Source organism: Pagrus pagrus (assembly GCF_965226575.1).
Source record: "Pagrus pagrus genome assembly, chromosome: 10".
NCBI lineage: Eukaryota > Metazoa > Chordata > Actinopteri > Spariformes > Sparidae > Pagrus > Pagrus pagrus.
This window is the reverse complement of record NC_140194.1, coordinates 10,267,341-10,285,162: the sequence shown is the minus strand read 5'-3', so window position 1 is coordinate 10,285,162 and position 17,822 is coordinate 10,267,341. Positions and strand designations below refer to the sequence as shown.

General features: G+C 40.4%; 1 protein-coding gene across 6 annotated transcripts in view; it reads left to right on the top strand.

Moving 5' to 3' along the window:
- sema4ba (sema domain, immunoglobulin domain (Ig), transmembrane domain (TM) and short cytoplasmic domain, (semaphorin) 4Ba) overlaps positions 1-17,332 on the top strand; it is a 78,008-nt gene extending 60,676 nt beyond the window's left edge. For all 6 annotated transcript variants that reach the window (XM_084364723.1, XM_084364724.1, XM_084364722.1 and 3 more), the window contains 13 exons: positions 3,807-3,967; positions 4,159-4,221; positions 5,518-5,616; positions 6,131-6,242; positions 6,471-6,587; positions 7,147-7,304; positions 10,857-11,038; positions 12,119-12,269; positions 12,592-12,802; positions 12,888-13,003; positions 13,407-13,564; positions 13,678-13,769; positions 13,961-17,332. In XM_084364723.1, coding sequence (XP_084220849.1) covers positions 3,807-3,967; positions 4,159-4,221; positions 5,518-5,616; positions 6,131-6,242; positions 6,471-6,587; positions 7,147-7,304; positions 10,857-11,038; positions 12,119-12,269; positions 12,592-12,802; positions 12,888-13,003; positions 13,407-13,564; positions 13,678-13,769; positions 13,961-14,733 — 2,393 coding nt within the window. In that variant the 3' untranslated portion in view covers positions 14,734-17,332. The remainder of the gene's footprint in view (positions 1-3,806; positions 3,968-4,158; positions 4,222-5,517; positions 5,617-6,130; positions 6,243-6,470; positions 6,588-7,146; positions 7,305-10,856; positions 11,039-12,118; positions 12,270-12,591; positions 12,803-12,887; positions 13,004-13,406; positions 13,565-13,677; positions 13,770-13,960) is intronic.
- The last annotated feature ends 490 nt before the right edge of the window (positions 17,333-17,822 follow it).

Sequence of the window (17,822 nt, the reverse complement as noted above, 5' to 3'; positions counted from 1 at the left end):
TCATCTAAAACAGATGTTTCATCCTTTCATTTACACTGAGACCTACTTTTAACCTTTTCTCCCGCTGTGCTCCCGGTTGGTGTTTCCTCTCGTTAATCTCCCGATTTCATAGTGAGACAAATCAAATGGGTCTTGCCTATGTCCTGGTTCTCTTCACTCGTCCCTAGGCCCGGTCAAGCCCAATTTGCCGCTGGAAATGGATGAAACGGTTTTCAAGAGTCAGTTGGTGTGTTTAAAATAGTCCGTAATGAATTGGGGTCTCCATCTTGACTATGATGAGCCCATTGAAGACCTTCCCTTCATAACATCAAAACATCCATTTTCCAATATTTTCTGTCCTTTTAGCTCTGTTTTGGTCTTCACTTGGGCTACACAATTAATTGGAATATTATCAAAATTGCAATAATCCCAAGTGAAATATCCAAATTGCAAGAAGCTGCAAATTTTGTTCATCCTTTGTACATCTGGAGAACAAATCTTGTTCTTTAGATGTAAGAAAAAGTGTATATTTGGCACAGACCCAACAAATGACTCATCATCATGATTTTAATCGATTTATGAGTTAAAATAAAAATTGTGATGCAAAAATGATCATTCTGACTGGTCGTGAATCATATCATATTTGCAGTACCATCTGTACAGCCTGCTTTGGCTCCTTTATCTTTTTGGCTGAAAAATCAAAACAATGAGCTGAAAGTTTGAATGAAATATTGATCAGAGCCGCTTTCAGCATCTTGAAGCGATTTTGAAGTTATTATTTCAAGACTGGCCATTCGATTCTTTAAGCAGTCCTTTCATTAATAGAAAACGTCAGCAAAACATAATGTAAAATATACCATTTAACATCAACCTGCCCCCCCCAGGAATAAAGCATTTGTAGACCAATCAGTCTCTACTGAAAGATGATTAATGTTTTCTTGAAACTATAAATGGCGAGCTTCGTGTGGTCGCAAACCCTCCCGGATCGCTTTAATGATACTCAATTAGGGGCCATATTGTTTTTCTTTGTCAGCTGTGGTCGGTAAGTATGATAGTGGTGATCTGACTCCAGAGAATAATTGTGTAGATATCCTCCTTTGTGAAAGCTTTTGTTTTGGTTCAGGCTTTGGCCTTTGTGTCTCTCTCTCCGTAAATCACAGTTAAACTTGCCCAAGGCTCTGCGGGGAGGAAAAAAGGGGGGAAACGTACCGGCACGGAGCAGCACTCCATTTATCCTGTAATGACAGTGAAAAGGAGAGAGAACGGCCCCAACGGGTCCATGTACAGTACGTAGAGCGGAGCCTCTTGTGGTTTTACGGACAGATTTAACTACAATATGGCTCTCTGTTGCCTCGGTGATGGGCTGCTATTAACATGCTGTTTTCCCGCGGGAGAGGAAGTCTCTTTTAACCTCCTGTACCTTCCCACTGGGGTGAGGTTATACCAGGTCACACGTACTACAGGGCAGGTACCACATAGTGTGCTTATTATCAGTACAACTTAATGACACCTTTCTCTACCTGGACTGGATTAGTTTTATACCAGGAAGTGCAATAATTGTAATTATTACCACCAACATCTGTGGTTTTATGCCACTATGAATCTGCTTGTCTGTCTGGAAAGTAAAAATGCATTGCAGATTGCCTCATGGGGTCAAAAAGTCATAAAACTGACTTTATACGATATGATTTTGTTGACTCGCAGATTGAAAGTGAAGCTGAATTTTCATATAAAATAAACCCATAATATAGTTTAGAAAATAAAGTGATTTGAATATTATCCATTTTATAATGTTTGTAATAAATTTTGCAATTGCTGATTCAGTTTTTAATAAACAATCAGTGGCTGAAAATTATTGTTCCTTTAAGATGTTATGACTAAGATAGGATACACCCTGTTTTACCCTTCGGGGCAACTGATTTTGCATCATCACCAGATTACAGAGAATCCATCTTGCCAGGCTTTAAATTATACACTTGTGACTGAACCACAGTGATTCAGACCACCAAGCGTTAATTGCCTTCTGTGAAGAACTACTGGCAGCTACGCGTGTGGTTTAGGTGTGACGAACGGCTAGAAAAGCGACTATTGATTCAAAAACCGCAATAGCGGCGGAGTGGATTTCATTGAAAGAAGAGCAAACGCTGAAGGCTCTTCTCGATGGAAAAGATGTTTTGCTCTTCTTCCAACTGACTTTGGTAAGAGTGTTTTCACACCTATAGTCAGTTAAGTTGTTGCATTGTTGTTGTACAGCAGTTTTAACAGCTACCCACCTTTTCAAGCAGTCTCAGTTTTGTTATTTTGTCTACACCGAGGGTCGACTGACAGCTTTCACACCAGCACACTAAACAGGAAAACGTACCAGGCTCTTCTTTAACTGAACCAATCAGGTTAGGTCTGAAAGCACCTTAAGAGTCACATTATTTGAATGTGCCTGCCCTTTTCAAAACAGTTTCCAAGGGCGGCTTCTGCGATTGTTCTGTGTGAAAAACCATCTGTCACGTTAGACCATTTTAAACTCTGTGTGCTTTGCCTGTTTTATTCTTTAGTTGAACCAATTCATCACTTTTATATTTTTCCTCAGGAGGAGGGTCAAGAGGAGGGTCCAATAACATATTTAGCTGTGGGGAGGGCCATGCTTATTTTTTTACAGCCATTTAGAGTTGTCACTTATATAAAAATAACAGCAAACATTTGTCTACAAACATGAAATCACATCATTGAGACGAACATATTATAGGACCTCCCTCAATAAAGTAAATGGACTTCTTTGGTCTGTTATGTTTTCCTCATTCGCCATATTACAGGGGCACAGGTCCTGTATCAGAGCTTCAGTCACGTCAAGTTTCCATCAGCTCCCTGCTTCTGTTTATGCTGGCACGCAATTAAGGCGAGTTGTTCAAGCTGGGCCAGCAGTGAAAGCCTCCAGGCTGCTGCAAATCTGAGATACACATGAGCCTTTAAAGCAGTGATTAGGAGAGTTGATGATTTAACCCTTGGCTTCAGTCGGGAGGTATTAATGTGGTTGGAGCAAATCATTCACTTACTGTAGGAGAAATATAAGAATTTTTCTCTTCCTGTTCCTTCCTTCTTTGACCCTTTTTGATGAGGAGCTGACAGGATGTAGAAGTTGTAGTTGCACGAAAGGAAAAAAACAGACACATTTTTTAACACTTTTTTTTCTCCGGGTATATTCAATAGTGCGAGGCTAAATTCAGTCCGGTAACAGCGTAAGCAGTTTAACAGATCGAAAAGACCTCAGATGTTTACATCCAACTGGAGCATGGTTTAGTGGTTTAGCAAGTTTAATTTTTTTTCTTATTTTCCTTTGCTGAAATACATATGCCAACATATGTCATTACTTTCTTGTTCTTTTGCAGCATTTTTAATAATTGGATGCAAAAATCAGCAATATCCTATTTATTTTTATATTTATCATTTCCACATAGTCTGATTTTAAGCACATATCTCCAAAACAGCTTAATTCTGTTCTTAATGTAAACATCAATAATTTTAATAATTCACCAGGTTAGATGGTTCCTTGTGCAACGATTTTTGTGGCAACATGAAAGCACACAAAATGTTTCCAGGCTGTGATGTTGTCAGAAACGAGACTACTCAGTGAGGCCTGTCAGGAGAGACATATTAACATAATAATATTCAAAATGCTTCAATTTGCATATTCAAATATCCTTTTGCTTTTTTAAGTACCTTATAATACCTTCTATCAGTTATAATGCACTCTATGAAACCCTCTTCATATTCAACATGGTCATATTCATTAATGAATGACACCCTCTGTCTCCTCTCTGTCTGTTTCTGTCCAGGTGCGAAGGAGAGGACAATCAGAAGTTTCTCCGTCAGCGGGGTCTACAACTTCACCTCTCTCCACCTCAATAAAGAAGACGACGTGCTGTACGTTGGCGCACGGGAAATTCTCTTTGCTCTCAACCTCACTGATATCGGCGCAGTCAAGCTGCAAAGAAACGTAAGAGCCAAGCATCTGTAAACTGCACTATCATATACTGTATCAATATGAATGTAGTTATAATAGGATCCCAGAGGTACAATATGAATGTGGTTGTAAATATAATACGATCCTAGAAGTCCAACGAGAACATAACCCTCCTCATTGTATTATACCCACAGTGTGAGTCTGACAGTGTTTCTCTCCCGCAGCTCACGTGGAAAACTCCAGAGAGGAAGAGAGAGGAGTGCAGTTTCAAAGGCAAAGACCTGCAGGTGAGTGAGCTGCTCAAGTAACTGAACTCAAACGGCTCAAAGTGTATTTACATGACTGCAGGTTTCCCTCCTTGGTCAAGTTGACCATTGTTGCATGCCACTTTTGAAACAGACCCAGGGCACAACCCTGGAAATTTCCTGTCAAGTAGTAACTTTCCATTCTAACAATGGATTTTTCCTTCCCCTCAAACAAACTTTTCCTCTAATACACTCCATTACAACTTTTATATGTAAACATACAGACCAAGGGCCTTGTGAATTTATGATTACTTATTTGTTAGGAGGGAACACATTAGCAGAGTAATCAGTGTTTGTTTTGAATGTTGAAACCGATCTCAAACTTGCTGTGGGAATTGGATTGGAAAAGGTGCTGATACCACTTCTTCACTCGAGTAAAACTAAGAAAGTACAGGCTCTTTATTGTACTTAAAGTATAAAAGTAAAAAGTATCCCTCTGAAGGACTTTTCTCCTGGCCATCTCTGTGCAAAGCTGACTGAACCTCACGCCATATTAATATAATTCAAAGACATTTAAATGTACAGACAGAATCAGTAGGATTTGTCCGAGCTGTTCGTCAACACACCAGAAAGGTAATTGACTGTTGAGTCTCATTCTCAGGACATCTAATACAGACATTTTGGGTTGGTAAAGCATCCCGCGCACAGCAACAAATTGATAAAATAAGAAACTACAGGCAGAGGGCTGCAGGGTCTCTGCAAATACGAGATGCTAACACGCTTTTTCTCCCCATTCGAGTCTCCCTCTTGTTTCTGTCTTGTTACGTCTTCCTAGGTCTGCTGTGAGCGATGTGCACTGAAATCAATCTTGTGAAGTTGGGAAGGCGGCATGCACTGATGCAAAATAAAAATAATGAATAAATCTCCACAAATGCATTCAAACTGAAGTGTCAAGCCTGTTTTGAAAATGTAGGGAGTAGAAAATACATATTATTATATTTGTGTTAAAAAGTAGGGAGTAAAAGTAAAAAGTGGTCCGAAAAACAAATTATATACTATAAGTAGAGTACAGATACCTGAATACCTTTGTTACTTCCCACCTCTGATACAAACACTGTTGTTGTTTTTGTAAACTACTTGCTGAACCGTGGTGAAGTCTGTGGATCATTTTTGTTTTGGTGAAAAATTCTAAAATCCAAACACAAGTTTGCCTTATTTATCTTGATAAATACACCCTGCAGTATATTCTGTTATAGTGTGTTGGTTGTTGTAAGAAAATGATGTGCGGAAGTTAATCGTCAACCATTTTCATTAAATTCTCTTGTGTTTCTGATACAGACGGACTGCTTCAACTACATCAAGATTTTACTACGCATGAACAGCACTCATCTGTACACGTGTGGAACGTACGCCTTCAGCCCCACCTGTGCTTACATAGTGAGTCTTGTTATATTATGATCGAAAAAGCTGTGTCATTCATTGTTTTGTTTTTAGAGAAGTTGATTACCCCCTAATGCAGGACTTTATATATAGTGATTATTTATTAGATTCTAGAGGAAGAGCCTCTAAACTCTGAGACTTCCTGCCTCTCAGCTCACTTAGCAGTCTGGCTGAGGCCCATGCCGAGCTAGATGCAATATACTGTATGTGCATTATTTTATTATCTCCTGTGCCAAAGGGAAATGGATCAAAATATTTAATGCATGTAATCAGATTATATAAGAATCGACCCAGTTTGCAATCCATTTCTACAAATCTTTTAAAGCCTTTCAGAGCAACAAACATACAGAGATGACCCGTGCTTCAACTTTACCCAAAGACAGACAGAGTGAATATCTTCTCACTGTGGGACGGACAGACAGCGGTGACTGTCAGAGCAGGTTACAGCTCTAATATTCAGCTAAGCATGTGCCATTCAATGTGTGTGTGTGTGTGTGTGTGTCTCGTCCAGAAAACTGCAGACTTCTCCCTTGTCAGAAGTGATACCGGTGAGATTGTTACAGAGGATGGACGAAGCCGCTGCCCATTTAACCCTGAATACAAGTCCACCGCCATCATGGCCGGTAGGTCCCAGAATTACTGTCAGCTGTTGATAGAGTTGAGCTGTTTTCGCATTCACATTTTGATTTATATAGCCACTGTGGGAATCGGTAAAGTAACCAGACACAGAGGGTTGATATGGAGACAAATTGGGGCGTAACCTCTGGATTTCATTACTGTGTATGACGCAGAAAGCCCATTCCCTCGCGGTAAACACTGTGATTAAGCTGGTCTTCTTCTCTTTGCTGCAGATGGAGAGCTGTACGCCGGTACAGTCAGTAATTTCCAAGGAAATGAACCCATCATTTACAAGAGCCTGAGCCAAGGAACTGCTCTAAAAACAGAGAACTCACTCAACTGGCTTCAAGGTACAAGTCTTTTTCATTACATCTTCATATCATAAAAAAAATTGATAACACCATCAGCTAGTCCCTTATCAGCATGCATACCTTTAAATGTTTTTAAAGGAGGACTCTTCCTGTGACACTGCCTCGTTATAAGGCTAGTTAGATAGTTACTCAGGTACAGCAGCTTCTTAACTCACTATCAGAAAGCAGTAATTAGGAGATTATTGAGGAGAAAGTCTTGGTTAATGGCCTAATAGTTGTAGAATATAGTCAAGCAGAATATGTCATTAATAAGTACTTTATAATCTCTTATAAAGAGTTAATGTGGCGCTAATATGCATGCTAATAAGTAGAAATTACGTTAATATGTGTATCCTGATATAAAGTATTATCTACAAATGTATTATTTCATTTTATTTAATCAAAAACAGTTTGTGTCAGATATGCTGACGAGTCCCTGATGCAAATGAATTTTCCATTTGGTGTGTTGATGTCAGAGGGAATAGGGACATCTCTCCCTGGATGCCTGTATTTCATATACTGTAGGTTGACAGTATTGTTCACGTTGTTTTTCTTCCAGACCCGGCCTTTGTTGGCTCTGCCTACATACAGGAGAGCCTGCCCAAGGGCAACCTAGTGGGCGATGACGATAAGATTTACTTCTTCTTCAGTGAAGCAGGAAAGGAGTTTGATTTCTTTGACAACACCATTGTGTCACGCATTGCTCGTGTGTGTAAGGTGAGTGATGCTTGAAGGCAGATAGTCCATCTAAAAAGGAGGTTTTTCTCCCCTTGAGTAGCACCCACTGACACCCCTCCCATCACTTCAGGAATCTATCAGACCATTGTGCATTTATGTGTGTTTGTGTTCAGTATATGCTCCTATACAGAGGTATAAGTAGTCTCCTGAAAGCCTCTGATAGCTCACAGTCTTTCTGGGCTGTGACGCAGGTTCTCTGGTTACAGAAAAACATTCCTCCTCCATGTTTCTCCTCTGTTTGATTCTTTTTCTCCAGATCTGTTCCTCCCTCAATTCTTATCATGTTTCACCAAATATTTGTGTTCAGACAGGACTCAGTAGCCAACTCAAAATGTCTCCAGATTGTTGTAGCACAAGATCCATGCGCAGAAATGGATTATCACCTGGTGAAATACTTAAACTCGGGGCTTTTAAACTAAAACGCAGACCTCACACAGTATTTGTTAATATTACTCTGGGTCTGTAAACATCATAGCAAATCTCAAACCAGTTCTCCAGAACAGACTGCTGCCTGTCTCTGTGAAAACAGTCATGTTTATCCGAGGACAATGAAAAATACTTGCTGACAGTTTGATGTCAGAGAAAATATGTCATGTTAGCGCTGTTGTTCGAGGACATTTTGTCTATTTCAAACTTGTCTCATGACACCATCTAAAATGTTTATTTATTATTTATTTGCATATCCTTTTTTTTGTAAGACTAAAACTTTTTAGGAATCTACTTGGAAAGTCAGTATAGTTTTATTTTCAGACCATCTCCAGGTGTGTGTCTGACAGTCATCCTGCTGTCATATAAAGACACCACCTACAGTGCGTGCATCAGATATAAACCCTGAGGTGGTATCATGCTGTGATTCACAGGCCTGATCCAGTCAGACACTGCCCACAGGTTTATCTTCATTTTTCAAGCAGTTCTCCACTCTGTTTTTCCATAAATCCATTTGGAAAATCATCCTAACTAGCAGAGTTATATAGATATAGACTCATGTAGCATGTTGATGATGGGCTTTCTTACATATGCTTAAAAGAGCAATATGCAAAATGTGGCCTGAATTTTAGTTTAAAGCATTCAAAAACATTATTAAACAATATCAACAGTGAGTGTGAAGAAACAACTGTTAAAGACATCGATATGTTGTCTCAGCGTTGCAGAGATGTCTGTGAAGTTAGCATGCTAACCAGCTAGCCCCGGCCCATTGTGTCTCGTAATTCTAGAGGTGATAGTCCGATAGCCCCTGTAGTGTAGGCTGCCAGCTGTTACAGTAATGAATGAACAAAATAAACTCACAAAATGACAGAATTAAATACTCTTACTCTTCCCTACTCAAAAGAAAAATACAAGCATTCACCTTCTAAATTGAAGTTGTGTCCTTTAACGAACTAAGATGAGCTTAATTGCCTCGTTAACTCGCCCTTAAACTCACTTCACTAAAACTCACCAACACAGTCTTGGTTTGTTTCCACAATCACCTTTGGTTTGGTCGAAATAAATCCACAATTCACCGAAAATGATCCGGCTCCACATGCCGTTTGCACCCTCTGCTGCTGACCGTATCCTCTGTTGTCAAACTGGCTGTGTTCAGTCCAAGTCTGGTGTCCAGCTGTGTTCTCTCTCATGTCAGGCCGCCAAATCCAGCTGAGCTGGGCCCGTCGCCTATTATGACTCCCACTCTGACCCAAGGTCCTGGACCAGGCCAACTCTAGGGCCACAGGCTCGACAGCTAACTAGCCATGAGCTCATTAGCTAACTCTAGGTAGCTGCAGCCAAGGGTAGCTGGCGAGGAACAACAGTTGTCGTTAAGATATGCTGCCCCAGAATTCTGGCCATATTCTACAAATTATACCTTTAAAAAATGTGCTGAATATAAAGTTTCCTGGCACACATTACCCGTAACCACTGAGTTATAATGTGTCACTTCATGGGAGTGTGCTTACAAAACAAATGAAAAGAGTTTCAAAATTTAGGTTAAGCTTTAAAATGAGGTAAATTCTCAGAATACAGATTCTTACTTTAAATTCAATCCTTGTTTGACTTCTTGTGTTGGCTGCGGGCCCCCTCTTTGTTGTTTATTCAGGTGTTTAGTACACAGGTCCCACTTCGTCGAGGCTAACTATGGAATGATAAACAACGTTTTGCTTGAAACAAACAAAACAAAGCCTGCAGGATTGTTCAGTTTCCCAGATAGAAGCCATTACTGCCTACAGTACATGTTCATGGCTTTTTGAACAGCCTTTTGAACAAGGGACGCTCTTACAAGGGATTAATGAACGGGATGCATTTGCTTCAATTATTCAGAAGCCAGTTTAAGCACAGAGTGGCATTAAATTATAAAACTAGGTTCAGCCAGGAGGACGAGAGAATATACTGTATGTCGCTCATTATCTGCCTGGGTTACTACAATAAGTAATTGCTTCAGAAGCTCAGTGTTGGTCATGTGCCATTTCCCCTCACCATGCAGCGCTGCCATTTCCTCTGATAAATGTAATACTGAAGTGGACCCAATTGAAGCTTCATGTTAAAGGGTTTTATGTAGTTTAGATCATTTAGTATTTCTCCTTGGTCCTCTGCTCTGTTCATTTTTAAAACTACAAATTTTCTCCAACGGCTCTCCGACTTTCATCTTGTCAGATCTGTGCCTGTGAGAAAACTGGAATAATTGTTGCCATGAACTGAATGTAAACAGACGGTGTGGTTGGTGCAGAAGATCATCCTCCCTTTAAATCCAAACTAAAATAGCCTCCTGTTTTGTGTAGGTAAAACATCTGTAAGCACCTTCCTGAGGCCTGTAACTCCCTGTGGAATATAGTCCGTCTCACAGTCACACATCACGTACAGTAAATCACTTTCACATTGAGGTTTAAAGATGTAGTTGCTCTCCAATTTGCTCAGCTATCTTATTGTACAATCTGTGTAGCCAAATTAGCCTGCATGTCAAGGAGGTCCCGTGCCACACATCCCTTTGAAGGCTGGTGCCAAAGGCTGCGAATCACAGCGGGAGTGTCATTGAAGAAGGATTGTCGGGGAGCAATGCCTCGTTGTCTTTCATTTAAAAGCGTTTGCCCTCCTCAAAGCCTTTTTCTCAGTGTAAGCCAGTTGATGATGCATATTGTTTTCATGACCTAGAAGTCTGCTGCCTCAGGGTATATATGTGTTACTGGCACAGTGATTTAGATCATCATGGTTATACTACATAAGGTTAACATTTTAATTCAAACAGCTTCACCTTTGGACACAGCGCTTTCTTTTTATTCCTTTTTTTAGTCATGAAGAAGGTAGATACAGATGACAGAATCTTCCCAGTATAATAGAATATGTATGTTATGGTATGTAAGGTATGCCATGACAACATGCCATATGGTGCACATTATTATTTCATGCCTCTTACAAGCCTGTCAGTTCCCATCAAATCAAACTGTTTCCTCAGAGGCATTGTCAACAGTCACCACCTCAGACAGGTGTCAGTGCTGTATTCTTGCACCCTCTACTGGCCACATGTTAAACGGCTCCACATCTGCAATGTCTGTGTTGCAGGGCGACATGGGAGGCGAGAGGGTGCTGCAGAAGAAATGGACGACCTTCCTGAAGGCTCAGCTCTTGTGCTCTCTGCCTGATGATGGCTTCCCCTTCAACATCATCCAGGACATGTTTGTGCTGACGCCCAGCCCTGAGGACTGGAAGAACACCATGTTTTATGGAGTCTTCACGTCTCAGTGGTGAGGACCAACTCTCAATGCTTTGATTAACACATCATCAACTGAAGTAGTGTTACGTTGAGGTGTTTTGTGCAAATTTGGCACCAGTGAGGAATCAAAAAGTCTTTTTGAACGAATCATGCTATAAAAATGTTCTGATTGAAACTAAAGTGCAACCTTTTTTGGGAATATCGGCAGGATTAAAGAATGAGGGTTTGAGCTCTCTGAAGAGGAGTTAACGATGTACAATTACGCTACACCTGTTATTTTTTTAGGATTGTCTCCAAAGAAAAAAAATCAATAGCTGCACACACTTATCACATCATATTTTGAGAGGGAATTGACTTTTTATTCTTTGGAATTGGATTTTTTTTGTGTATTTCATTAAATGTACCACAAAAGAGACAAAAAAGCTTTCACTCACCTTATTTGGGACTTATTCTGATATTTTATACACTAAATATCTTTATCTAGGATGAAATTAGAATAAAAGAGAGGGGATTCATTATTCTCCAACACAATTAAATACCTGTCAGTGTTTGTGAAGGCTTTGAAACAACATTTAGACCATGATTTAGGGAGATACAATATACAGAAAATATATTTAAGCTTCAATCACGAAATATAATTTATAAAATGGTGGTTTTCTGTTTTCAATACTCAAAATGTCTGGGGTGGATGGGGTTCTTCTGGAGGTTGTTGGACTGATTTAAATTTAAATTGTATTACATTTATTTTAAGGGGAACCATGTAGAAAATTAAATTATTGTGCCCTCCCTATTTTTCCAGCCGGTGCTGGATGAGGGTCTAAGGGAGTCTATCTGTGAAGTTTATAGTTTGCTGTTTACTTTTTGTAATTGAGAGCCCTGCGTACATGCAGTCCATTGCCGCCTCCTTATTTCCCATCCTCTGCTGGATTATGTCTATATTAAGGGAGGTCATCTCAAAGGATGTGAGTTTTTCTACTGTTGTGTTATTGGTATCTGTTGTTTAAGGCTGTTGTCTAAAGTGTACTCCAGTTTACTTTGGACTATGTTTCTGAAGTTTCTCCTCAGATAAATCATCAACCAGTAACGTTGAGATGCTTATTTCTGTCTTAAGGTATAAAGGTGCTTCGGGCAGCTCTGCAGTGTGTGCCTTCACTATGGACCAGGTGGAAAAGGCGTTTAATGGGCGATACCGTGAGGTCAACCGAGAGACTCAGCAGTGGTACACATACAACCACCCGGTCCCAGAGCCTAGGCCTGGAGTGGTGAGTACCCACCTGCTGCCCTCTGCTGGAGAACCTGTAGACACCAACACATCAGTACTCAGCTGTGACTTTCATACATTCCTGTCCTCAATCTTGACTGACGATCGGGGCTCAAACAGAGCAGCCATCACTCCTCACCTCTCTTCCTTGACATGATTCTTATCAAACAACTGTTGCTGTCTTTTCCTGGCAGGCTTATCACAGCTGAATCACTGAAAAAATCTAAGCAAGAAAAAAAAAAAACTCAGTAGGTGTTCATCTGCAGTTGGTGTCATTACCCAACGTGAGTGAATGTATGTAAAATACTGCGTTTCCTCCACAGTGTATCACAAATGCTGCAAGGGAACAGGGCATCTCCTCCTCGCTGCACATGCCAGACAAGGTGCTGAATTTTGTCAAAGACCACTTCCTGATGGACAGCGTGATCCGCAGCCAGCCTCTCCTGCTAAAACGGAACGTTCGCTACACTCAGATCGCCGTCCATCGAGTCCAGGTGGCGAAAAAGGCGTATAATGTGCTCTTCATCGGCACAGGTAAACACCCACCCATCAACCCCTTTGTAGTTTCCATTTGTCACGAAAGCTTTAATCTAATTTCAAGTTTTACTGTGTCTTCTAGATGATGGGAGACTTCATAAAGCCATTAATGTCAACAACAAGATGCACATCATTGAGGAGATGGTGCTCTTCCGTGATTCCCAACCAGTGCAACACATCGAGCTGGACACTGAGAAGGTACGGTCGGGTGCTGAGAGAGAAAACAGGCCCAGCTTGTTTAACCGAGCGTTCTCATGGTGCAAACTAATAACAAGCGCAGTAAATGCATTTATTGGCAGTTTAGAGATTCCATGAGCCATGAAGAGTCACAGCCTGAAGCAGACCTCATGTTTAATGAGCTAATTACATACAACTTTCTCTCAGGGGATCTGCAAACAGCTGGGGCTTTAACAGCTGGAATTGTGACACTTAGTGATTCCTGGCTTGTGTTTGATACTCTGCTTGGATTTGTACATTCGGGCGGAGAAATTCATATGAAACTAAATGTGCTGTATTCAATTCAGGGTCAGACGAGGAAGATTGTGGATGAAATTAGTAACTCTTCCTTCCTGTAACGGGCTTCGTCGTCTCTCCTCCACAGGGTCAGCTTTATGTTTCCTCTTTCTCTGAACTGGTGGAGGTCCCAGTAGCTAACTGCACTAATTACCAGAGCTGCGGGGAGTGCATCCTCTCCAGGGATCCTTACTGTGCCTGGAACGGGAGGCAGTGTGTGGATGTCAGACAGGCGCCGCCAAAAAAGTATGCAGTCTACACACAGTTTTGCAGCTAAAGCTTTTAGAGAAACATTTCTATAATATGTAAATATAAGCATTTGGAAATCCCACTTTTCTGATTAAATCTGTGTGTTTCAGTGCCTGGCAGCAGGATGTAGATGAAGCAGACACATCAGTTATTTGCAACAAGACAGTGCCAAGCCCACGGTTTGCTAAACCTCCACCTACACGTAAGTGAACTCCTCTTCTCTGGATTTACAGCACTCTGCGCAGGATTTTTTACACAATTTCCCTTTCAGTTTGAGTCTTGATTGCACATGCATTCATTGTGTCAAACCATTATTATTCTGAATTGTGCACAACATAAAGCGATACAGCTCATTTCATGACTCCATCTTTGTCTCTGCTCTGCTTTTCACAGGAATGTCTTCGTGCCAGGTGATCATTATCCCAGCCAACACGTTCCAAGTACTGCCGTGCAAGCTGCGCTCTAATTTGGCAGAGAGGAAGTGGGAGTTCAGTGAGAGCACAGGTCACTTCCATTACCCCAGCCCAGAGGGTGGGCTAGTAGTGGTAGCTCAAGCTGACAGGCAGGAAACCTACGAGTGCTGGTCAGTGGAGGAAGGCTTCAAACAGCTGCTGGCAAACTACTGTGTGAGGGGTGAGGCCAAGCAGGAGAGCACCACCCTGACAGGCCGTTCACGTACGCCGCAGATCTCCCAGGGGGAGTTTATCATCCTGCCAGGAGAGGCCCGCTCCCCGCAGATCAACACTAAGACCTACTGGAACGAGTTGATAGTGGTGTGTGCCCTCCTGGCGTTTTCCCTCGTGGTCTTCTCACTCTTCGTGGTCTACAGGAACCGCGACCACATGAAGTCCATGCTCAAGGAGGGAGAGTGCCCCAACATGCAGCAGAAGAAGCCGAGAATAGTGGGGAAACCGGCTGAGAACTTGCCGCTTAATGGCAACACAGTGACAGCGTCGGCATCAGATCACAAGGGCTACCAGACCCTTAATGACAACTACATCTGCAGCACTCCACCGCACGAGTGCTCGTCGCCCGACAACAGCAAGAGCTTCTCCGAGTCGGAGAAGAGGCCTCTGCACATGAGAGAGAGCCATGTAGAGATTTCTCCCGCATGCCCACGGCCACGAGTCAGACTGGGCTCTGAGATTAAAGACTCTATAGTGTGAGGCCTGGCTTTGTGATATATGGAGGGACTCATTTTGAACTGAAAGGAAAGAGTGCACTTGCTGAGAAAGACAAAGCCCTGTAAGAGGGAAAACTGAGGAACAGACTCTTCATGGAGAGACATTTCATTACACAGATTTTGCACTTTGTCTTTTTGTTTTGTTTTGTCCCTGTGGTCCATGTGCATTTCATTTTTATTTTTCCTCTCACTCCCTGTTTATTCAAGTGCATTCGAAGCGCACTGAAGAAGTTCCAGTTTGCCTTCAGCCTTTTTGACGCTTTCACGTACGGCTCACAGGAATGTAACAAGTGTAGAGGTGGTGTCACGAGGATGATTCAGTGAGTGAATTTCACTGCATTGCCGCTCAGTCCGTCCATAAAATCCACTGGTAATGCTTTGAAAGGCAGAGTGATATTCAAACATGTTCCCACTAACAGCTGACACAGTGTTTTGTTTTCATTCTGTCATCTGGTTAAGAGCCTACCCTTTGCTGAGGCTATGCACTATGTACTGTTCTGTAGCAAAGTAAACACTCACACCAGAATATACACTAACAATCCAGTGGCAGGCGAGAAAAAAAGTCCTGTCATAGATTTTCTTTTTTTTTTTTTTTAGATAGCCAGTCAAAGAAGTATACTCATTGTTTAAACACAGCAACAGAGAAAGAATTCAGAGAAGAGTTATTGAAAAGTGAAAGAATCACCTCAAGGAAAATGTTGTAGAAACTCCTACCACCTCAGTCACTACACACCAAAAATTATATATATATATATATATATAAATATATAGTCATAAATAAAGTCACATAATGCTTTTTTTTAAGTATCGGTATTATTAGTCAATACAAATATTCCTCTGTGGAAGCCTGACAGGGTTTTCTGTCACTAAATGTGATAAAGGGAAAAATCTCATTCCAGGTATTATCATGCTGTTCTTCACGAGATGGGCAGTCTATGCAAAGCAAATAATGTGAAGTGGGGTAAACACCAAGAGAACCTCACCTCGAGACTGAGTAAGCACAAAGGTGTTGGCGCTGTTAATTACTTTAGGATCAGCGGCGCTGCGAACACACACCCACACACGCGCACTCACACTCGCTCTCATTACACTAACTCTAAGTATGCAAGAGATTTCAGCCATTTTTTTGGTAAGGAGGAAGATTGGCCAGAGAGACATTTTTAATCATCACTCTTTAATGTTTTAAATATCTATCACTAATCTCAAAGGGAAATAATAATAAATATCTAAATACACCTATTCATAGTCTGATTTTAAATAACACACATCTGTATAGACTCAACCTTGATATACACATTAATTGAAGAGAGTTAGTGATTTTAAAGGCAGGCATAAAGGCAATAATTTTCATTCTCATCTAGTGTTAAACAGGAATTGTGCATTTCAATTATCTCGATTAGCCATCTCCTTATCAGAAAAGCAAGCAAACTTATAAACCACATGATCCACCAAACGTATGAGTCAGAGGTTGGAGTAACTCGAAAGCATTTTCATGTCATGTAATATTATCTAAGTCTTACTAGAGTTTGGATCTAGTGTTGTAAAGCAGCCAGCAAAATTTTAAAATTCACAGAAACGCAGGAAGGCGTACCGCTCGACTCAGAATGCATAGGATTTGCACATGATGTTGAAAAGCCTTAGTACAATGCAGGTCATGGATTTGATAACAAATCTGCCTTTGGGGAAAATGGATAATGCCTTCTGAAACAATAATCAAGAGATGTGCCTCTTGGGATAATAAACTAACCAGGTAGTAGTGCTGTAGAGTCGAACGCGACACTGTAGGTGTGACGGGGGTCTGGCCATGCTCGGAAACGAGAGTGAAGACATGGAAAACATGTAATTTAATACTGTCAGCGTTGTACAGTACGTGCTCATGAGGTGTTTTTTTCTTTCTTCTATTTAATTTGTTGTTACGGTGGCTTCAACCTCAGTCAGGGACTAAATTTTACTCTAAAACTGTAGCACATAAATAACCACTGGCTGATTTAAAGATATTTAATTATAGATACGCATTAGTATTATGTTACATTTCTTGTAAATGGCACTGCAAAAATGACTTTGTGAATTTCAAAGACTTGGTCGTCTATATTCAATCATGCAGTATGAAAGATTCATGCTTTGACTGTTATTAAAAACACAAACGGCAGCTTTTGGTGAAGTGGCTGTCATCGGAACAATATTAAATTCGCTAAGTGCAGAACAAATATAACGTGGCAGTGATTTAGTTAAAACATGTGCAGGTACTGAACATGCTTTTCTTTGAATACAAGCCTAAACTAATAACGCCACAGTGGAAGTATCGTCGTCTGCTCTCTCTTAATAAACCACTATAGTCTGGCCTTCTATTTGTGACAGTACAAGTTGCTCAGACTCTTGTCAACATGTATTGTAAGTAAAAAAAAAAAAAAAGAAGAGTTTTTATGTAAAATTGTTTTGTAAATTCAGCTGCCAATGTAAAAATATTGTGAATTGTATTTTTTTGTATCATACATCACTACTGTTTTTTTTTTTTTTGTATTGTATATAAAAAGCACTTTATTTTAATTTTTCAAATAACGATCAAATGGATAATTTTTTTATTTGAATGACTCGTGATTTTATTCAGTAAAACATTTCCTCTAATGATACTATTTTGTAAATGTATCATTGGTGGAATGTAACTAAGTTCATTACAGATCGGTGACGCTACAGACGAGCTTGTGGAGAAATAGGATTACATAATTACGATACCAAATAAAGGTAACTGTATTCCTTTAAAGTTACAGACTTAAATAGATGTAGATTTGATTACAGATACATTTAGTAAAGAAGAAATGGGATTACTAACTGGATTACAATTTATACAAATAATTGTATACTAGTCTGTAATCAGGCACTACAGTCTCATACAACATCACTCTGATGATTATTTTATTTTCCATTGTCCTTATTTGCTTATGTTTGGTAGGGAGGTAATCCAAAAGTAATGCAAAGTAATCATGTTACATTACATTAATATAGTGATACTTGGATAAGGTCACTGACGACATTATTTAACGTGTAATTACTAACTGTACCTGGATACAATTA